The following is a 20,825-nucleotide window of genomic DNA, read 5'->3' as shown; positions in this document are numbered from 1 at the left end:
GCGGGGAGAGGAAGTGCCACAGGCTTTGTCGCTGGGTGGGGGCCCCCCCCACACCGGGCCGGGGGTGGGAGGGTCCAGGCTCCAGCTTGGTCTCCCCACACCCCCTCCCCTCCCTCCCCTCCCGCCAGGGCCGGTGGTGTGAGGGTTGGGGGTGCAGACCAATGCTGTTACCACACTTCCCTCCTGGGGCCTGCTGGGGACCGGGTCTGGCAGAGGACGGCGGCGAGCACTAAGCCCGAGCCAAGGAGTGCGCCCCTCCGGCACATGGGCCAGATGGTGGAGCTGGGGTATGCCCAGGCTATGCCCTGGAACAGGAGAGAAACTGAGGCCAGGGATGGGCAAAGGTCATGTCCACCCGGGCATGGACTGGCGCTGGGGCCGAGGTCTAGGCCACACACGCTTTGTCCCTTGGAGGTGGGGGGGGGGCGACACCTCCCAGTTCAAAGGCGAAACCGGGATCCGCTTAAGGTACTTCTGCAGCCCAGCATGGCTCAAAGCCTGCACCCCACGCACAGCGGGGGGGCCCCGGGCAAGACCCCCACCCCCGGTAGGCACTGTGGGGCGTTCCTGGCCCGGCAGTGGAGTTTCTGGGGGTGGGGCAGGGCAGGGGAGGCCCGGCCTCACGCTGGCTGAGGGCCGAGCAGGAGAAATGGAGGTACAGGGCGCGGACCCCGGGGGAGCAAGGGTGGGTGTGGCCCCTTGGGTGGGGAAGGGGCAGCTCCCGGCCCCGCCCAGACACAGCCCTGCCTGCTTCCCGCCGGCCTGGGCGTGGGGTCACGCGACCATCCTGTGTCAGGGACCGGGGACCCGAGAACGGGAGGTGGCCCTGGAGGTCAAGGGTCACGGGGCAAAGGGGCTGCAGGAAGGCCTCCCGGGTGCCCTGTCCCCAGCAAGGAGGGCCAATTCACCCCCTGCCCCCGTCTCACCTTTTTCTTTCTTTCTTTTTTTTTTTTTTTGGCTTTGTGGGTCACACCTGTTGATGCTCAGGGCTCACTCCTGGCTCTGAACTCAGGAATGACTCCTGGTGGTGCTCAGGGGGCCACATGGGATGTCAGAGATCAAACCCAGGTCCGCCGTGTGCAAGGCAAACGCCCTCCCTGACGTCCCATCACTCCAGCGCCCTCCCTTTCTCTTTCCCCCTCTTTCCCTCCGCCTCCTCTCCACCAGGCACTCACCTGGTCAGCTCTGAACCTACGGCCGCCCCCCAGGTCTCCCTGAAGGGAAGGGAAGGTGACCCCCGGCTGCACGACTGTGACCCAGGGCTGCTGGCCCCCAGCTTGGCTCCTCTGGATTAGGGAGACACAGATGTCAGCCGGGAACACAGGTCTTGGGGGCCCTCACAGGAGGCTCATCCCAAGCCCCCCCCACACTGCACCCACCCCCTCATGCAGGAGCCCCCTGTATAAGGGGAAGAACTGGGGGCTCCAGGGAGAGAAGACCCTCCAGGCAGCCTCCAAGGGCCTGGGGCCCCCGAGACTTCTGAGAGGCCCTCCCACTGCCAGTGGGGAGGTCACCCCACCCCGAGGGGGTGCTGGCACCTCCTGGAGGGTCCCCCACACAGACCCCAGAGGGCGCCGTGGCCTTGGGGTGCTCCCTGGAAAGCTCCTATGCTGGGCAAGGGGTACCCATGGGCTGAGTGCAGGGGGCCCCGATCCATCCTGGCACCACAGAGACCCCCCAGCCCCTCAAACAGAGCAGCCGCCCCCCCCGCCCCCCACCCCGAGTAAAACAAGAAAAGGCCCGCAAGGACGCAGCAGCAGAGGGAAACTGAGGCTCAGGGAGGCAGGCCCTGGCCTCTTGGGAAGAGGCTCATCCCGGGCCTCCCCGGGCTTCTAGAACATTCCTGTGCCCTGATGGTCAGCCTGCAGAGTTGGGGTTCCTCCGCTTGCCCCGCACATGGCTCCTCTGTCCAGCTGGACCCAGATCAGAGAGGGAGGGGGGGGGAGCAGGAAGAGCGTGAGGGCTTCCAGCTCCCTCCTCTGGGGGTCCCTGGCGGTCTGTGGGCTCCCCCACCCAGGCCCTCCAAGCCCCAAGGGGCCAAGCCCAAGCTGCCACCGCTCCCTGGGCGGCCCTGGAAGGAGCCCCCCTGCAGACCCCCACACGAGCCCACGGCAGGCTGGGGGCCAGGGCAGGCCCGTGTCCCGCCCCCCGGGGGCCACGCGAGGCTTCCTCCCTCCCCCCCCCACCGGCCGGGGCCGCAGGAAGAACCACAGCACGTCGACCCTGGCCACCGGCCACTGCAGGAATGTGAGGCGGCCCCCAGAGGGCCCCCCCCAGGCGGCCGTCCGACTCCAGCACCGGCCTGGAGCCAGGAGCCACTGGGAGGCCCAGGGCCAGACCCCGGGGCCAGGCCCGACCTCCCGGGTGCCGGGCTCGGGCGGCGGCAGGCCTGCGGGAGCTCACGTCTCTCTCCAGGCGGGGACCACTGCACCCCACGCACCTGCCCAGCCCTGGCCAGGGCGCCTGCGCGGGCTGTCCGCTCCGCAGGAAGGGAACTGAGGCAGGGCGGTGGGGAGGGGACACGCAAAGGAGAACGTGAGTCTGGCCTTGGCTCTCCTCCTGGGGCTTCCAGAACATTCCGTCCTGGTGGCTCCGGCTGCCTCCTCGCCCTCCCAGGCTTGGGCCCCTCTGCATCACCCCCACTCCCCAGTGAGGTTACAAGGTTACAACCCCCGCCCCGGGCAGAGCAGCCCTGGGGCTCCGGCCCACGTGACTCACACCCTTGCCTCTGCGACGCCGGGCGGCTGTCCCGGTGGTCTGTTTTTTCTTTCAAAGGCAGAGGCCGGGCCGAGAGATAGCCCAGGGTCAGTTAAGGAGACCCGGGTTCGATCCCGGCACTGCATCGCCCCCACCCCAGCCCCGCCAGGGGCGATCTCTGAGCACCACCAGTTGCGGCTATAAAACAGAACAAGAAAGTTAACGAGAGATCACAGAGCGGGGGAGGCCACGACAAGAGTCTGAACCCCGGCACCACCTGCCCCCCGGCCGGGTAGGGCCCGGGGACAACGCCCCGTCCTCGGGCCGAGCCCTGTACTGCCCGGCCTGGTCGAGCGTGTCTGGGAGCCGCGTGCGCGCCGCAAGGAAAGTCCCCCCAAACAATGCAAAAAAGCGGGGTCCTTACCCCCAGAATCCTGGCCATAAAACGTGGCTCCCGGCTCAGTGACTCCGCAACTGTGCTCTCTTCTGCCGCTGACACTCGAACCCAGCACCGTGCGGGCAGGGGTGCGGGCGCTCCTGCGCATGCGCACGGCTGACCACGCGCACATCCAAGCCCCTCCCCGCCTGGCCGAGTACTGCGCATGCGCGCCTCTGAGACCAGTGCATGTGCACGGCTTGCGACCACGCACGAACTGCACACGTGCGCGTTTCGACGACCACCCTCTAGAAACGTTCTCTAGGGCTGCTCCCGCACGCGCTCCGGCACCCTCTGCGATGCGCTGCCACCTCGCAGAGCTCACCTTGCCTCAACTCTTGCTTCAACACATTTATTTTCGGGGGGGTGGGGGGAATGGGGCCCCCAAGCAGTGCTCAGGGATCCTGGAGCTCCTTGTAAAGATACTCATCTCACTAGGCCCTGCGATGCCAGGAGCCACCCTGCCAGTGCTGGGCACCTCTGGGGCACCCAGCAGTGGTGTCGGATTCGAACTCGGTTTCCGCCATGCAGAGCAAGCAAGCCCCCAGAACAGCCCTTGGCCCAGTGCGGGGGGCCACTGCGCGGTCCCCACTGAGTTGAGCCGCCCTTGTCCAGGGTAAGAGCCGACGCCCCTCAAACACCTGCTGGCCCTCAGCTTCTCCCCACTGGCGCCCCCCATCAGCGTCTGATTTCCTTCCTGTTCCGGTGCCCCAGGCCTGTGCTCATGGGGTCCGCAAGGCTGTCCCCCCACCCACAATCGACCCAGAGTCGCTTCCCTGGGGACGTACCGCCCCCAGCACCCCTGGATCCCATGTTCCTATTTGCCTGGCTCTCCAGGACAGACGTTTTCTAGGGTGAAACTGTGAAAGGGCCTATTGCAGGGGTCTCGCTGCTGGGGCCTCCGAGGTGGTGGTCCTGAGTCCCCGGGGAAGGGGTGCTGGGGGCACACAGCACTCAAGGGGCGATGACCCCCACTCCCGGTGTCTGAGGAGGCTTCCAGACAGGGCTCTGTGCTCCGGGGCCCGGTCCCTCCGGAGGGCCCCTCCCTTAAGTTACCTGCCCCCCAACATCCCAGAGGACCCTCCCCGGCTCCAGAACCCTAGAACATGGTTTGCTCTGTTTCTGAGTCCCTCGAAAGGGAAACCGAGGCCCGTGAGTGCCAGACACTCATTTGGGACCCCATAAGCCATGCGAGTGGCAGGTCAGGGGATCCCAACCGGGGAGCCCCAAGAGGCAGACAGAGGGGGGGTGGGGCCCTCCCTCCCCATCCGGTGCCCGGGGAGGAAGCGGGGTCTCCTAGCTGCGCATGTCCTGGGCCGCACCCCCTGCCCCGCAAAGCCCCCCCACGGTGCAGCCGCCAGGCCTTCCTGTTTACCCGAGGCCCCTCTCGCGGCTGGGAGGCGACAGTTTGGCCTCCTCTGCTCCCCGCTTCCTTCCTCTCCCACTTCTGCGCCTCCGGCCAGGACCTTCCAAGCCCCTGAAGCCAAGACTTGGGGGCGCAGTCTGGGGGGGCATCTAAGGCCACCTCCCAGGGGGCCCTCTCTGGAGCCGGGCTCTGAAGCCCCGAGGTCACAAGGTCTCCCTCCGCCCTCGGCTTGGGGACAAGGTTCTGGCTCCTTGGCTTCTGGCGGAGACGCGTCCCTGCCCCCCCCAAACACACACGCAGGTTCCCGCTCAGCCCCCCAGCTGTGGCCAGACCTCCGCCCAGGGCCGGACCTGCTGAACCAGAACCAGTCTGGAGGGTTTCATTGTGTGTCTGTCAGACTGGGGTCCGGCCTCCCGCCTGCCTTCACGCTCTTCAAGAATCTTCGAGGGGCTGGAGCAATAGCACAGCGGGGAGGGCGTTTGCTTGCACGTGGCCGACCCGGGTTCGAGTCCCAGCATCCCATAGGGTCCCCCGAGCACCACCAGGAGTCATTCCTGAGATGCAGAGCCAGGAGTAACCCCTGAGCATCGCTGGGTGTGACCCAAAAATAGAAAAAAAAAAATCTTCGCTCTTCGATTTCCTGGCCCCAGAGGCTTAGTCCAGAATCCACGAAGACTTTGCGAGAATTCCCAGGCATGAGAAACCCGTGGGGTGCAGGAGTGAGAGGGAAGGATGGTGGGTTGGAGCCATGACCCAGGCTGATAGCAATGAGAAAATGACACGTGCTCGGATTCTTACGTTATCTTGGTGCTACTGAAACGTGATTATCTAGGAAAACTTCCTAATTCCTGAGGGGACCTCGCCAGCAGTGCTCAGGGGTCCAGGGGCCCACTTGGGTAGTCCTTGGCCCTGTGGCCCCACTAGGGCCAGACCTTGTGCCACCAGGCAGGGAATGAGGGAAATAGGGGTGCTGGAGACCAAACTTGGGACCTGGAGCCTGCCCTGCGTGCCCGCCCTCCCCTGCTGTGAGCCGTCTCCCTCACCTGGAAAACATGAGGCTTAAAACGACCTCAGCATCTGCCCTACTAAACTTACCTGTTGGAGGTAACGTTCTTTTGGACTCTGTAATTTACTTCCAAACCCTTTGACAAGGGCCGGGGATGTGGCTCAGCGGTTGGGCCCCGGGCTGGATACATAATACATAAATAAAATACTCGGACAAAACGGAAACTGAGTTTGAAGGAAGGCCACTCGCTAAACACGGGAGACGGTTTCCACCTGCCTCTCCTGGCCGGTGTCTCTGCAGTGGCCTGTCCTCCGTCCTGCCCCGCCCCCGGACTCCTGCCAGCAGGGGGCGCCCCTGAGCACTGGGCTGGTTTTCAGATGGGCCGCAGTGCCGGTTGGGGGGGTGGTGTTTCCCCTCAGCCCTACGGGGCTTACTTAGGCACTGGGTCTTGCCCTCCCTCCCCCCACCCCCGCCGCCACGCCCTGAAGCTCCGCAGTTCATCAGACACTCCCCCAGGGAACCCTTAGTTAGGGCGGTTGACACTGGCTGCTGTGATAACGTCTGTTTTTTCCCCCAAAGGTTTCAGGTGTTCCTTTTTTTGTCAGGAAGGGGGGCACCGCCTGTGTTGTTCTCCCACTGCGGGTCACTCAGTCCTCGCCCTTGGGCTCTTCTACTGTAGCACTGTCGTCCCGGTGTTCACTGATTTGCTCACGCGGGCACCAGTAACGTCTCTAATGTGAGACTTGTTGTTACTGGTTTTGGCATATCGAATACGCCACGGGGAGCCTGCCAGGCTCTGCCACTCGGGCGGGACACTCTCGGTAGATGGTACTTTAGAGAGAACAAAATGATTCCGTGGGGAAAACATGGAGGACACTGACGTTCCTGTGAACTAGGGCATTTGCACGTGAATGGCGCCTGAAGAAAGGCAAGGGGGGCTGGAGGGGGGCGTCAGGCCCCTGCCTCAAGGCCCAGCATGTGGCCGGCTGGGCTGTCATCCAAAGCACCACCTGAGCACCACCAGGTGTGGGCCCCCAACAAAACAAAAACCCCAAACTCAGAAGCACAAATAAAACTTCAAAAGTGAATAGGGAAGGGCCTAAAGGGAGGCCCTGGGTCCCAACCCACCCCGGCAGATGGGTAAGAAAAAAAGCTAATGTTGGGGCTGGAGAGACAGCACAGCGGGGACGGTGTTTGCCTTGCGTGTGGCCGACCTGAGTTTGATCCCCTGCACTCCATGTGGTCCCCTGAGCACCGCCAGGTGTGACCCCCAGACCAGAGCACAGCCGGATGTGACCCAAAACACCAAAAAGAAAGAAACTCCTTCTGACAAAACTTCTTTTCCCTTTTCTTTCTTGGTGGGGACCACAGCTGGCTGTGCTCAGGGCTCACGCCTGGCCTTCTGGGATGGGATGCTGAGGATCAAACTGGGTTCATCTGCATGGAAGGCAAGCAAGCGCCCCTCCTGCTGTACTGTCTCTCTCTGACCCCGACAAAACCTGCACCGTTAGATCTCTCTGGGGTGCTAGGGTAGGACTCGGGGCTGCCACCTGCTGTGCGTCTCTCTGATGTCCCTCAGGAGCACCTCTCTGGGCTCTCAGCCCTCTGACTCGGCTTCATCCTACACAGGATCTCGACAGCCTTCAACAGAATTGGCGTATGTGTTGGGGCCGCAACAGGGAGGACGTTTGCCTTTCACGCGGCCGACCTGGGTTCGATTTCCGGCATCCCATATGGTCCCCTGAGCAGTGCCAGGAGTAATTCCTGAGCGCAGAGCCAGGAGTAAGCGCTGAGCATCGCCGGGTGTGGCCACAAAATAAAAAGAATTGGCGCGTGTGTTTGGCCAGTGCGACGCCCCCCGTCCAGACGGCTCACTCTGAGTCACCCCTCAGTCTCCGTCCTCTCCTGGCCCCCCGGCACCTAGCAGTACCCTCCTGCTCAGGCCCGTCTGCATTCTCCGTGCCGTTCCAGGATGGGCCCAGGGCGTCCCGCTCTGCCGCTGAGCCCCCGCCCGGCCCGGCCCGGCCTCACACCCTCCGCTCCCCCCGCCCATCACCTGAACACATGTGTTTGGAAGAGCAAACACAGGTGAAGCCAGTAGCTGGGGATCCCTCGGGGCACACGGACCCTCCACTTGGTTTGTGGCCCCCCAAGGCTCTCTCGGTCCTCTGTGAGCCCTGAGAGGCTTTGTCCACGGGGATGTCCTCTGGGTGCAAGAGGACAGGAAAAGGAAGCTGGTTCTCCCCAGGATTTCGAGGGTAACCCCAAGGCCCTCTGGCCCCGCCTGGCAGCTGACTACCTCCGGCTGCAGGTTTGGAAAGGGGGTCAGAGAGGGCAAGTAGGGGAGCTGCTTGCTTCACGTGTGACCCGCCGGGGTCTGGGTCAAACCTACCGCACTGCACTTGTCCTTTGAACCCCTCTAGGAGTGATCCCTGGAGTGAGCACAGAACCAGGCGTAAGTGGGGGAGCACTGCTGGGGCTGACTCCCCCCAAACCAAAAATTAAACAAAGGAGGGGGCCCGGTGGAGCCCGGCCTGGCCCCACAGTGAGAAAGCCCCCCTGACCGGGACCCCACACTCCCCTTAGGTCTCAGAGCCCTCCGTCACCCTCAGAGCTTCTTGTACAGAGAGGCTGGTCCCCGCCTCAGAGCCGCTGTGTCCCCAGGGGGCCCCTGGGGTCCGGGACCTCAGACCCCAGGCGGGAGCCGCGTGCAGGCACCGGCAGAGGCCCCAGGGGACATGGCCAGAGCCAGGGTGCGGGGTGCAGGGGGGCAGAGGGCCCCAGGAGGCAGGGGCGAGGCAGGGGCCGGGACCCCCGACCACACAACACAGGCACCGACTCTGGCAGGAGCAAAGAAAGAGGAAGACGGAATGTCCTTGACGATTCCTTTAGTGCTGTCGGGCCTCCATGAAAACAGGATGAAGTGGCTTCCTCTGTCTGTTCCAGCGGGCCTGGGCGGCGGCCGGCGAGCCCCGGGCGGGCGGGCGGGCGGGCGGGCGGGGTGCGGGTGGGGGGCTGCGGCCGCCCTACTTGAGCTGGTCCAGGTGGGTGCAGATGTCCTTGAAGACCTCATCGGGGGAGCCCTCGGCGTTGATCTGCGGGAGAAGGAGCCCCCGTGAAGGCGGAGCCGGGGTGTGGGGGGGGGTCTGACCCCCACCCCCCCTCGGGCCGGCAGTGGGGAAACTGAGGCTGCGCGGGCTCCCCGGGCGCCCACCTTGCGCACGATGCCCCGCTTCTCGTAGTGGGCGATGACGGGCTCGGTGGCCTGGTAGTAGGTCTCCAGCCGCTTCTTGATGGTCTCCTCGTTGTCGTCCACGCGCCCGCTCGTCTCCCCGCGCTTCAGCAGCCGCTTGGTCATCGTCTCGGCGCCCGCGTCCACGTACAGCAGCAGCGTGGGGGGGCCGATCTGCCGGCCGGGGCCAGTCACCCGGGGCCAGCCCCCAGGCCTTCAGGCCCGTCCCCAAGGCAGCCTGAGCCCGGGCGCCCCCTTCCCCCTGCCACAGCCTGCCCCCCCCCCAGCTTCCTCCATGGCTCCCCAGCACACACAGGAGAAGTCTGTGCCCTCCGACCCTCCAGCGCCCTGCCTGGCAGACTCGCTGCCCAGTGCTCCTCGGTGCTCAATGCTCTCTCCTTGCTGCCACCAAGCCTTCAAGCACGCCCGCGCTTCTGAGCTCACAGCGCCAGTCACCAGCACCCCCGGGACACGCTCTTCCAGACCCTCCGCTGTCCCCTGGGAGGGCTCCGGCAGCCCCTTCTCCCCAGTCAAGCCAGGAGCCCCTGGGCAGGACGGCGGCCGTACCCCAGGCCTGACCCTCGCAGCCCAGGGAAAGCAGGGAGGCGAGGAGGAAGGCTCTGGCGCCCTCTAGTGTCCAGATCCCAGAAGGCCACCAAGAAGGTCTTACAAAGCCACGCAGAGTCCCAGGAAGGAGCCTGATTTTCTTTCACCCCTTTTCCTAGGTGTGGCCCTGAGGGCGGGAGGTGGCATCACACCGCAGGTGCCAGGGCCGGCCTTGTCTCGGGGCTGCCAAGCCTCTGACCAATAAGCTCCATGGCCCCCACTTCACAGACAGGAAAACTGAGGCCCAGAGCAGGGTAGATACTGGCTGGAGGTCTGCAGCCCCGGGGAGGTCAGGAGAGGCAGGCGTGGGGCTGGAGTGATAGTACCGTGTGCAGGGTGCTTGCCTTGCCCACGGCCAGCCGGGTTCATCACCAGGAGCAATCCCTGAGCACAGAGCCCAGGAGTCAGCCTTGGACATGACGGGTGTGGCCGAAAGCAAAGTTGCCAGACATGCAGGGCGGTAGCTGTGCGGAGGCTGAGAGCGCAGGAAGGCAAGGCTGGCGCTGGACGGTCCCTCACGGGGCGGGGGCTGGCGGGGGCCTGGAAGGAGCCCCCCCTTTCCTGGGACGGCCCATGATGCCGCCTGTGCCTGTGTCTGCACATGCATGTGTCCTTGTATCACACACGTGGACACGTATTTCCGGCCATGTGTACACATGTGTCTATGTGTGCATGCCTATATCCCGGCACTGCACACATGCATATGTCACCAGCAGTGTGTGCATGTGTGTGTGCACGTGTGTGTGTGCATGTGTGTGTGTATGCGCAGCTGTGAGACCCATCCCTGTATGCGTGCCTTTGCTGGCACGTGTCTGGTGTCCCGTGTGCACGTGTGTGTGTGTGTGTGTGTGTGTGTGTGTGTGTGTGTGTGTGTGTGTGGCACCCACACAGGGCTCCTAAGGGCAGCTGTCTGAGGGAGTCTGGCCACGTCACTCTCCAGGCCGGCTCTGCAATCACTCCGAGGGTCCTGGAAGGAGCCAGGACACCCCCCTCCACTCCTGACAGCATCAGGCCCCGCCTGACCAGAACCTCCTCCCCGGGCTCAGCCCTGGCCCCCGCCCCCCGCCCCACTCCTCTGCACAAATTGGCCCTTTCTGGCCCCCTCCAGCCCTGGCCCTGCTCTCTCTGCCCCTCGGGCGACGTGTGCCCACGAGGTGCCACTGGGTGTTCACCCTCCACCGTGCTGCTCCTCAAAGCAACTGTGTTTGTCTCCCATTTTGCAGAGGGGGCCACCGAGGTGCAGAGAGGCAGGATGGTGGGTTCGGGACCCCAGTCAGGGAGCTGAAACCTGCCTCCAGCTGGGAACCCCGGAGGGTCCTGTCATCCAGAAAGACTTTCAAAAACACTTCCCTGGCTTCCTCCTTTCCAGCAGCTCTGCCCTGCCGGCCTGTCAGCCCCCTCCAGCCAGAACACCTCAGCCCCTGCCTGGCCGTGCCCGTGCCTGGCCCCGGGCGACCCTGCCTGGCCGTGCCCGCGCCTGGCCCCGCGCACCCCTGCCTGGCCATGCCCGCTCCTGGCCCCGGACGACCCTGCCTGGCTGTGCCCATGCACCCCTGCCTGGCCGTCCCCGTGCCTGGCCCCGGGCACCCCTGCTTGGCCGTCCCCGTGCCTGGCCCTGGGCGCCCCTGCCTGGCCGTCCCCGTGCCTGGCCCCGGGCGCCCCTGCCTGGCCGTCCCCGTGCCTGACCCCGGGCATCCCTGCCTGGCCGTCCCCCTGCCTGGCCGTGCCTGCTCCTGGCCCCGGGCACCCCTGCCTGGCCGTCCCCACGCACCCCTGCCTGGCCGTCCCCGTGCACCCCTGCCTGGCTGTCCCCGTGCCTGGCCCTGGGCACCCCTGCCTGGCTGTGCCCGTGCCTGGCCTCGAGCGCCCCTGCCTGGCCGTCCCCGTGCCTGGCCGTGCCCGCGCCTGGCCTGGGCACCTCACCTTCCGCTCGAACTCTTCCCCCTGCTTGACCTCCCGCGGGTAGCCGTCGATCAGGAAGCCTTTGGAAGTGTCCACCTTCGCCACCATGGCGTCTCGAAGCATGTCCAGCACTGTTTCCTGGGGGGAGGCACACGAGGGGGCACTGAGCCCCTCTGCCCACACCTGCCACCTCCTCTGGTGCCAGCCCGGCCAGGCCGCCCTCACCGCACGGGGGAGACCCGACATGTTCACAGACCCGTCCCTTCACCCACGTCTTTCTTTTTTTGGTTTTTGGGCTACACCCGGCAATGCTCAGGGGTTACTCCTGGCTCTGAACTCGGGGCTCATTTCTGACCCTGCTCGGGGGGACCATGTGGGATGCCGGGGATCAAACCCAGGTTGGCCGTACATGCAAGGCAAGCGCCCTCCCTGCTGTACCATCGCTCCGGCCCCCGTTCAGTCATTTCTTCATTTCTCCATGATGCCGGCTGAGCCCTTCGCCCACCCCACCCTGCTCCTGTCCTGTCCCCGACACTACTGGCAGACACAGGTGACTTATCTGTGTCCAGGCATGACACGGGGTGGGAAGAAGCGAAACACGAGGACGTATAAAATGAGTAGAAGGGGTGATCTCAGACCAAATCTGAGACATCAGAACTGCAAGCTGCGCAGGAAAGAACCTTCCAGGCGGGCGGGAAAGTGAGGGGTGGGAGGGCCACAGAGACCCCGGCCAGGGGGACAGTCAGCTGGGCTGGGCCGAGGGTGGGTGCGGCTAGAGGGTGGGGCTTGGCAGCTTCTGGAAAGAGTTTGCTGCCAGGGGCCGTGGAGGCCCACCAGAAGGTCATGGTCAGCCTTGCTGGCACTCAGGGCCACTGTCCCCCCAGCGCCCACTCACCAGCGGGACCAGCTGGCCCTTCTCCATGATCTCCGACAGCGTCTTGCCCCGGTCCGAGCCGGAGCTGACCTCGGCGCGCAGCAGGTCCCCGGTGGAGAGGTGGGTGTAGCCGTACTTCTGGACCATCTTCTCACACTGGGTGCCCTTGCCCGAGCCGGGCCCCCCTGAAAGGGGGTCCCCCGAGGGTGAGTGTGCGGGGGCGTGGGAGGGGTCCCCAGGCTCTGCGCACACCCCCTCCCCCGCTCGGCCCTGCTTGTACTCACCCACCACAAAGATGATCTTGGTTTTCTTCAGCTTCTCTAGGGGGGAGCAAAGGGGGGGCACAGTCTGAGCCGCAGGGCATGCCTCGGGCGGCCGAGGACATCGTGACAGGCCCCAAGAGGGAAACTGAGGCCTGTCGCACCCAGCCTCCCCTCTTCTTGGGGACACCCCCACCGCGTGGCTTTAGGGAAGAATCCCAGGGCCGGGGGGAGGGGGGCGGCAGGTAAGGCCTTGCAGGGGGCCCACCCAGCTCCGCCCCCGCACCCACTGGGTCCCAGAGCACGGCCAGGGGTCACTCCTGAGCACAGGAGTTGCCCCTGAGCACCACTGGATGTGGGTCTCCCCAGAAATGGGAAAGGTTCCCAGCCCTGCCCCCCGAGACTGGGCAGTACCAGGCCTCAGGGTGGGAAGACGGGGCGGGGTCCCGTCCCCCGAGTGCCAGACTCAGACGCTGGGGCCAGGGCGCAGCTGAGTGGCTGCGGGGGGTGGGGGGGACTGGTCTCAGGCGGCGCAGACCGGCGGCAGCGGGCAGAGGCGTGGTGCCAGGGGTGGGAACGGTCATGCCACCAGGAGCCGCGCCAGCCGGCACCCGGCCCGCCCCACGTGCCCCTCCAGCCCCAGCACCCGAAGCCAGGAAGGCCCAAGGCTTCCTCAGGGCCATGGACCGGGGACACCAGGGAAACTGAGTCACAGAGAGCCCCAGGCACTTAGAGTGCACAAGGCCAGAGCAACAGTGCACCAGGCAGACGCTGCCTGGCACGGGGCCAACCCGGTCGATCTCCAGTACCCAATGGGGTCCCCTGGGCGTCCCCCCCGGAGTGCTCCCTGAGCACTGCCAGGTGTGGTCTAAAAACCAAAGCGGCAAAGAACCCTCAGGGCCTCCCCCACCACCACCCCCCCCCCCCGCCAGGGCCCCTCGCCCACCCTCTCCAGCGAGGCAGGCGCTCGGCTCTATAAATACCAGCGTGGGAGGTGAGCGCGTTTAAAATGACACTGGGGGCTGGCACCACCCCGCGTACCTTCCATCCTGCGTCTGTGCCCTCCGGGGGGCGGTCCAAGTCAGCGCTCTGCAAGACACGGGCACGGCGGGCTCAGGACGCGGCTCCTGCCTCCCCCGCAGAGGCTGCCGGTGTGTGTGTGGTGGGGGGACTGGAGGGGCCCACGGGGGCAGAGAGGCCCCGCGGGGTGCACGGCTGGGGGTGTCACCTCGCCCGTGTCCTCTGCGGTGGTCAGGAGGCAGGGGAGTGCCCCCCCCAGCGGCCAGTGTCGGGACGCAGGGGATGGCTCTGCGTCCCGGGCTCCGTGGCAACGCTCCCCAGGGCCGTGGCCGCCCGGCTGAGTCCCCCGGGGCCCAGGCTGCCACAGAGGCCCCCGGGGACACAGGCCCCCCCCCACGAGGAAGCGCCGGACTCAGCCCTTTAGCATTTCCCACGGGGGGCTTAGGGCCCCCGAGTGGGCTCATCCCACCACCCGCACCCCACAAACTTGGCTCAGCTGCCCCCACCCCTCTCCTAGGCCCCCTGTAGACCCCGGGAGCAACAGCGGGAATCTCCCCAAAGCCACGGATCACTGCTTGAAACCCCGCCCCGTGGGGCCCTCTCTGCCAGTGAAACTGCCTGTCCCTAACAGCGGGTGCCAGGGCCTGGAGTCTTATCAGTCACTGGAACCGCTGGGGTCCCCAGGACAGGACGGGGCTGCCTCCAGGGCCCCGGGCTTGTGGCAGATGCTATCTTTTAGGTTTGCTTCAGGTATCGCCTCTGTCACGGAGGCTTCCTAGATTTTGCCCAACTTGGCTCTCCACTGCTGCGTTCTGGGGGGCTCCTGTCACCCTTGGCAGGCCGGTGCCCCCCTGTGACCACCAGAGGGCCCGGCCCACCGCGGAGCACGGGGCTTGCGTGGGGGTGGGGGTTCCCTCCATCCTCCCAGCCTCTCTGGGCTGGGGGCCGAGACTGGCTCCTGGCAGGGCTAGCTCCTGGCAGGGGGCTGAGCCTGGGCCTGGCACGGCTCCCCCGTGCCCGGGCCTGACTTGCAGCCTCCGGCTTGCTTGGGGGGTGCTGGCGGCGGGGCAGGAGCTGGCAGGGGGACAGCCTCCTCCGGCCCCACTCTGCCCACCCCCTCCTGTAACCCAAGTCCCCCGTCCTGTCGGCACCTGCCGCTCCACCGAGCCAAAATAACTCAGGGCAGCGAGGCGGCCTGCGGGGACCCAGGGCCCGGGGCAGCGTTGGGTTACAGGCACGCACCGGGCCTTATAAGGGGCCGCGGCCCTGTCCGGCTGTGGGTCTGCCGCGGGCCCCGGCTGAGGCCCACCCACGCCGGCAGGCAGCGCGAGCGGGTCCCGCAGAGGCGGACCGGCGACCGCCAAGGGGGGTCTTGGGCAGCTGCGGCGCCCCCATCCCGGGGGCCCGCACCCCCAGGCCGCGTCCTGGATGGGGGCGGGGGCCGCTCCGGAGAGACCCCCAGGCAGTCGGGGCTGGCGGGGGCCGGGCGGCTCCTGCCCCAGGGGCTCCCCCGGGGCCACGGCGGGCCGCGGGCGGGACACGCCAAGGGCAGGGGCCGGCGCCCCAGGAGGGCTGGCCGCGGGACAAAGGGGCCACTGTCCGCGACACGCCGCGCGCACACACCCACGGCGGCACACGGGGACGCCGCCGGCCCGGCCGCGCCCGCCCGGGGACACGCCCGGTAACCGCGGGGACCGCGCGCCGCCGCCGCCGCGCCCCCCGCCCGCGCCCCGCCGCGCCCCCGGCCCGCGGCCCGCCGCCCGCGCGCGCACTGACCTGGGTGCGGGTGGGCGCGGGCGCCGGCGCGTGCCCTGCCCGTCCTGCCGCCGCCCGCAGAGGCCCCTATTTATAGGGCTGTCAGCGCGCGGCATGCCGGGAGGCGGCGCCGGCGGCGGGAGGGGCGGGCGGGCGGCCCGGGCCGGCCCCCCCCCCCGCCCGCACCCGGCCCCCCCCCCCCGCCCGCCCCTCCCGCACCCGGCCCCCCCGCGGCGCCCGGCCCGCACACTCCCTGCACCCCCCAGCCCACACCCCCCAGCGCCTGCACCTCCCCCCGCACCCGAAGCCCCCCTCACACCCACACCTTTTCCCACCCCCCCAACCAACCTTCCAACCCTTCCGCCCCTAAAGACCCAACCCCCCCACGCCCCCTTGCAGAGGGCTCTCACTACCTGCTCCCCCTCCAGGGGCAAAGGATGGGCTCCCCGCAGGGCGGCCTGGCCCGGGCCTGCCATGGCATCATCTGGGTACCAGCTGGGGCTGGAAGGAAGGGCCGGTGCCCGAGCAGGGGCCAGCCTGGACTACACCGGCTCCCGTGGGCTCAGCACAGGGACGCCTGCCCCAAGCCACTGGAGGCGATTCCACCCTTCTGGGGAGGAGACCCTGAGAACTCATTCCTGAGTGATTCAAAGTGCTCCTGCAGGAATCTGCATGCTGTGCTGGAGACCCAGGTCCAGCCCCCCTGAACACCCCCCCCCAAACCAAACTAAGACTTCCCCGGAACTTCCAAAGATCCCTGATACCCATCACCCACCTGAGTGGTTGCGGAGATGAAAACACTTAGCCCTGTGCGCGGGAACGCTAGCGGTAGGGCACGGGTTCCAACCCTGTGTCAATCACAGTGCCCCGGGCACAGAACCAGCAGTAAGCCCTGAGCACAGGCAGGTGTGAAACCCCGAAAAAAAAAAAAACCCAACTCAGCTCTGCGCCCCCTTCTCCCCGTGGAGGTGAGCCCAGGCCTGGGACATTCAGAGCACTGTAGGAGCCAGATGGGGGCCAAGGATCCCGATGTGGAAAACAAGCACCAACTCCCATTGGACCTGGGTACGGAGCTGCGTGAGTGATCCCCAGCACCCCCAAGCACACTGGAAGCAACCCATCCCCCCCACCCCCAGCACCATGCCAGGAGCGCCCCTGAACCCGACCGAGCCCACCTGGTTAGTAAACACTCACCTGTGGGCTCTGGGCTTCAGCCACCCCTGAGACCCTTTCAGAGCGACAAGTGGAGGGAGAGTCTCATCTCTCAGACAGACGGCCCGAGGCTCCCCGGGGAACATGATGAGTCTGGCCCTCTCGACAGGAAGAGCAGCATAGGCCCAGGAGCGGGTAATGAGGCCGGCAGCTCAGACCCTTCACTCCAGCCCACACTGTGAACGTGGTCACGCAGACGGGGGGAGGCCTGTCTTTTTCTCTTTTTCCCTTTTGGGTCACACCTGGTGATGCTCAGGGGTTCCTCCTGGCTCTGCACTCAGGAATCACTCCTGGAGGGTCTCCGGGGATCCCATGGGATGCCAGGGATCGAACACGTGTGCAAAGCAAACGCCCTCTCCACTGTGCTATCACTCCAGCCCGGAATTCAGAATTTGTCTCCTTGGCACGAGGGGACCCTTGGAATGAGTCTGAGCGGTCCTGTAAGAGGGAGACCCCCAGGGGGCAGCCAGGACACCGGGAGCTTGGGTCGGTCCCAGCTCTGTTTCCTGGGACTTCACACAAGAGTCTATTTCTTCTTTATCGGTTTGTTAGTGGCCACACAGCAGCAGCGATGCTCAGGGGTCTGCACTCAGGAATCACTCCTGGCGGTGCTCGGGGATTGCTGGGGATCGAACCCGCGTCAGTCACATGCAAGGCACGAGTCCTACCCACTGTACCATCTCTCCAGCCCCACGAGCCTATTTCCTGGGACTCGAGTTTCCCGTCTGTGGGAGAGCGGGGCCTGCACTGGAAATTGTTTCATTTGGTTGGCTTTGTTTGGGGCCACACCGGCAGTGCCCAGGGCTGACTCCTGGCTCTGTGTTCAGGGATCAGTCCCGGCAGGCTTCAGGAAATCAAAAGCGGTGCCGAGGATTGAACCCAAGCTGCCAACACGCATGGCAGTGCCCTGCCCGCCGTGCCACCTCCACAGCCCCACTGTGCAGGGTGTCTGAAGGACTTTCTCTCGGGCTGCAGATGGTGCGTATTTTGGTACAGACTCTGGGGAAAGCAAGTGTGCGGCACCGGTCACAATCACTGCTGTTTGCCTTCTATTTTCGGATCCCACACGTGGGCACCAGTGTGTACAGGGTGACTCTCTGGCCAGTGGGGACACACGAATGGGAGGAGGAGCGTGGTACTGCCAGGTACGGCGGGGATCCGGCACAGGGACAGCGGAGAAGGGACACGGGGGCCTGTGGAAGGACGCTGAGTCCTGTGTGACTGGCAACAGCTCCTGGGCTTGAATGGATGAGAAATGGGCAACACGTGAGCTGTGCCCGTCGCTCCCGCCCGCCTGCCAATCACTCTCAATGCACAGAGCGTGGGCCCCTGGAAAGGCCCTTTCCAGTTTTCTTTTTGTTGGTTTGGTTTGGTTTGGGGGGGGCACACCCAGAGGCGCTCAGGGGTCGGGCCTGGTGGGACTCAGGGGACCCTCCGTGGTGCCAGGAATTTGAATCAGGCTCGGGGCGTGCAAGGCCGGCATCGACTCTCCCATGTTCTGTCTCTGGTCCACAAGACAATCCATTACTTTATTCTGGTACCATTTTAACACTGTACCTTGCAGGCATTAAGCCGAGTGAAATAAGCCAGCCAGAAAAAAGGCAGAGTGCGGGCTGGAGCGATAGCACAGTGGGGAGGGCGTTTGCCTTGCACGCAGCCGACCCGGGTTCGATTCCCAGCATCCCATAGGGTCCCCTGAGCACCGCCAGGGGTAATTCCTGAGTGCAGAGCCAGGAGTAACCCCTATGCATATGCACCCAAAAAGCAAAAAAAGGAAAAAGAAAAACGGCAAAAAGGCAGAGTGCATGGTTCTACTTACCCAAAGCACTCGAGTCAGTGAACAGAATGTGGAATGCTGGTTACCTGGGCCAGGGGAGGAGGTATCCCCCAGAGGCGAGGGGCTCAGAGATAAAAGAGGAAAGTTCTAGAAATCTGTTTCATAAGGTAAAACTACTCACTGGGGCCAGAGAGACAGTACCATGGGTGAGACCTTGCATGGGGCCAACCCAGGTTCAGTTCTGGCACTGTTTAGGGTTCCCCAAGCCCACCAGGAGTGGACCCTGAGCACAGAGCCAGGAATAAGCCCTGAGGACCCATGTGTGGCCCAGAAACCAGGAAAAATAATCAAAGAAATCTAAATTCACTTTATAATGGTTAAATCGAACCCAGTTCGGCCGAGTACAAGGCAAACGCCCTACCCGCTGTGCTATCGCTCCAGCCCCGCTGTTATTATTTTTTAAGAATTTTTTTCTTTTCTTTAAATTTATTGAATCACCAAGTATTATTTTGGAACCTTAAAAAAAATACCTGTAGCAAAAAAAAAAAAAAACCTGTAGCACTGTTGTCCATTGTTCATTGATTTGCTCAAGCGTGCAGCAGTAACGTCTCCATTGTGAGACTTGTTGTTACTGTTTTTGGCATACCGAATACGCCACAAGTAGCTTGCCAGGCTCTGCCGTGTGGGCGGGATAGTCTCGGTAGCTTGCTGGGCTCTCCGAGAGGGATGGAGGAATCGAACCCTGGTCAGCCACGTGCAAGGCAAACGCCCTACTCGCTGTGCTATCGCTCCAATCCAAAAAAATATGTAAAAATTTTTTTGGTAAAAAAATACCTACAAATGTAAATAGAATTAAGACAAGCATTTTTCAAAACTTTGTTTGGGGGGAAGGTGATGGTGCCGTGGGCTATCCCTGGACTGACTCCTGGCTCTGTGCTCAGGGATCACTCCGGGCAGGACTCAGGGGACAAGACGGGGCCGGCTCTGTGCAAGGCAAGCGCTGTTCTATGTCTATGGCCCCATTTCTTCAAGAACTTGAAAAACAATTTGGGGTGAGGAAAAACTAGTGCGACTTGCCTGCTAGGGGATGGGCGCCGGAAGAGCCGGGGGAACTGGCCAGAGGTTCTGGGGGGCTCGTGAGTTTGCCGGGGGTGAAGACACCCCCACTCCCAAGGAGGCCTGGGGTGCAGGGGATTCAAAGGAATTTCTAGGAAAGGGATAGGCCGGCCACAGAGGCCCTGAACCCTGGCGAGGTGGTGCGGGCCTGGGAGCCCGGGGCCGGGGAGGGTCTCGGAGCAGAAGCAAGCGGAGGTAGGGGCTGGTGTGACATCGGGGGAGAGTGCTGCCCGTGTATGCCACCGACCTGGGCTCGATCCCCGGCATCCTAGATGGCCCCCTTGCACCGCCAGGAGTAATTCCTGAGTGCAGAGCCAGGAGGAACCCCTGAGCATCGCCAGGTGTGACAAAAAAAAGTCCAAGAGGGGAAGAAAGGTGAGAAGAGGTAATCCCAGGCCCCCAGCTCTGGCCTCGCTGGGTCTTCTCTGAGGGCTCGCGGTCTTGACCTGGCCCAGTGTCGGATGTTCTGAAGCTAAAATAAACCATTCTTGGGGCCAGAGCATCAGTACAGCGGGAAGTGAGAGTACAGCGGGGAGGGTGTTTGCCTCGCACACAGCCGACCAGGGTTCGATCCCCGGCATCCCATATCCTCCCCCCCCACCCCGCCCCCAGCACCGCCAGCAGTAATTCCTGAGGCAGAGGCAGGAGTGACAGCACCCCCGCCCACCCCACCCTCGCGCACCTCCCCCACTGCACTTCCTTTGAGGGAAGTGGACACCCCGGGGCGGGTGTGGCTCTGGAATCCGCGGTGCGGAACCCCATCATTAACAGCACTGGAAACGTGGTGCCTGAAATAAAACAGAAGAGGCACTGCCTTTGGGAAGAATCTTCCTCTGTCTGCGCCCAGGGGCCCAGGGGAAGGGCACGAGGGTCCCCTCCCCTAGTCCACAGGCCGGAGCCCCACACATAAGGACCCTGCAAGGCTCCCGTGTCCGTCCAGTACCCGCATCACCCGGTCCCACCAACCCCGGCGCCAGCAACTTCCCAGTCTCCCGCCCAGGTGCAAACAGAAGCGGGGAGTGGAGGTTTTGCCCCCACCTGGGCCCTGGGCTTGGCTACTGGACGGCCTGGACGGCCCATCTTCCCCCACCCCCCCTGAGACGCAGCAGGGAGCCAGGGCAGGCCCCCGCCCCCCGGGGAGAAGAGATACGTGAACTGCGTGTGTAGGGTGGCAGGGCGGCGGGGTGCGGCGCAGCGGGCGCCCTCCTCCCGCTGGCTGCGTGCCCAGAGGGCTCTCTTTCCCGCCTGCCCGTGTGCCAGGCCTCTCTCTGAGCCGCGGCTCCCGAGGGCATCTTATCGCCGCGACAGGCTGTAATCGCTGAAGTCACAGCCCTGCCTCCTGCCCCAACAAGTCCGCAAAGGGACTCTCGCCGCCGATCCAGCCCCAGCGGGTCAGCCTGGCCACGCGAGGCCCAGGCAGGAAGCGGTGGCTCCCAGCCCCAGTGCACCCCCTCCCACCTCGAGCACCCCCGTCTGCCCCAACACCCCTCTCCTCCATCTTCCGGCTCGGCTCGCAGTGCTCCAAACATCAGCGGGGCTCTCCCTGGCCTCCCGACCTCAGAGCGC

The 20,825-nt window shown here is 64.8% G+C and overlaps 1 protein-coding gene across 1 annotated transcript; it reads right to left on the bottom strand.

Annotated features, from left to right (window-relative positions):
- Window positions 1-8,376: 8,376 nt before the first annotated feature.
- Window positions 8,377-15,249, bottom strand: AK1 (adenylate kinase 1). The gene is made up of 7 exons (XM_055117978.1): window positions 15,176-15,249; window positions 13,421-13,468; window positions 12,404-12,439; window positions 12,141-12,304; window positions 11,267-11,383; window positions 8,720-8,911; window positions 8,377-8,600 (listed from the first exon to the last, which is right to left on the bottom strand). Exons 2-7 carry the CDS (start codon window positions 13,425-13,427, stop codon window positions 8,532-8,534), a joined length of 585 nt encoding a protein of 194 aa, XP_054973953.1. The 5' UTR covers window positions 13,428-13,468; window positions 15,176-15,249; the 3' UTR covers window positions 8,377-8,531.
- Between the last annotated feature and the right edge of the window lie 5,576 nt (window positions 15,250-20,825).

This window comes from Sorex araneus, chromosome 1, assembly GCF_027595985.1.
Source record: "Sorex araneus isolate mSorAra2 chromosome 1, mSorAra2.pri, whole genome shotgun sequence".
Lineage (NCBI taxonomy): Eukaryota > Metazoa > Chordata > Mammalia > Eulipotyphla > Soricidae > Sorex > Sorex araneus.
The sequence above is the reverse complement of the archived record's forward strand: the minus strand, read 5'-3'. Positions and strand labels throughout refer to the sequence as shown.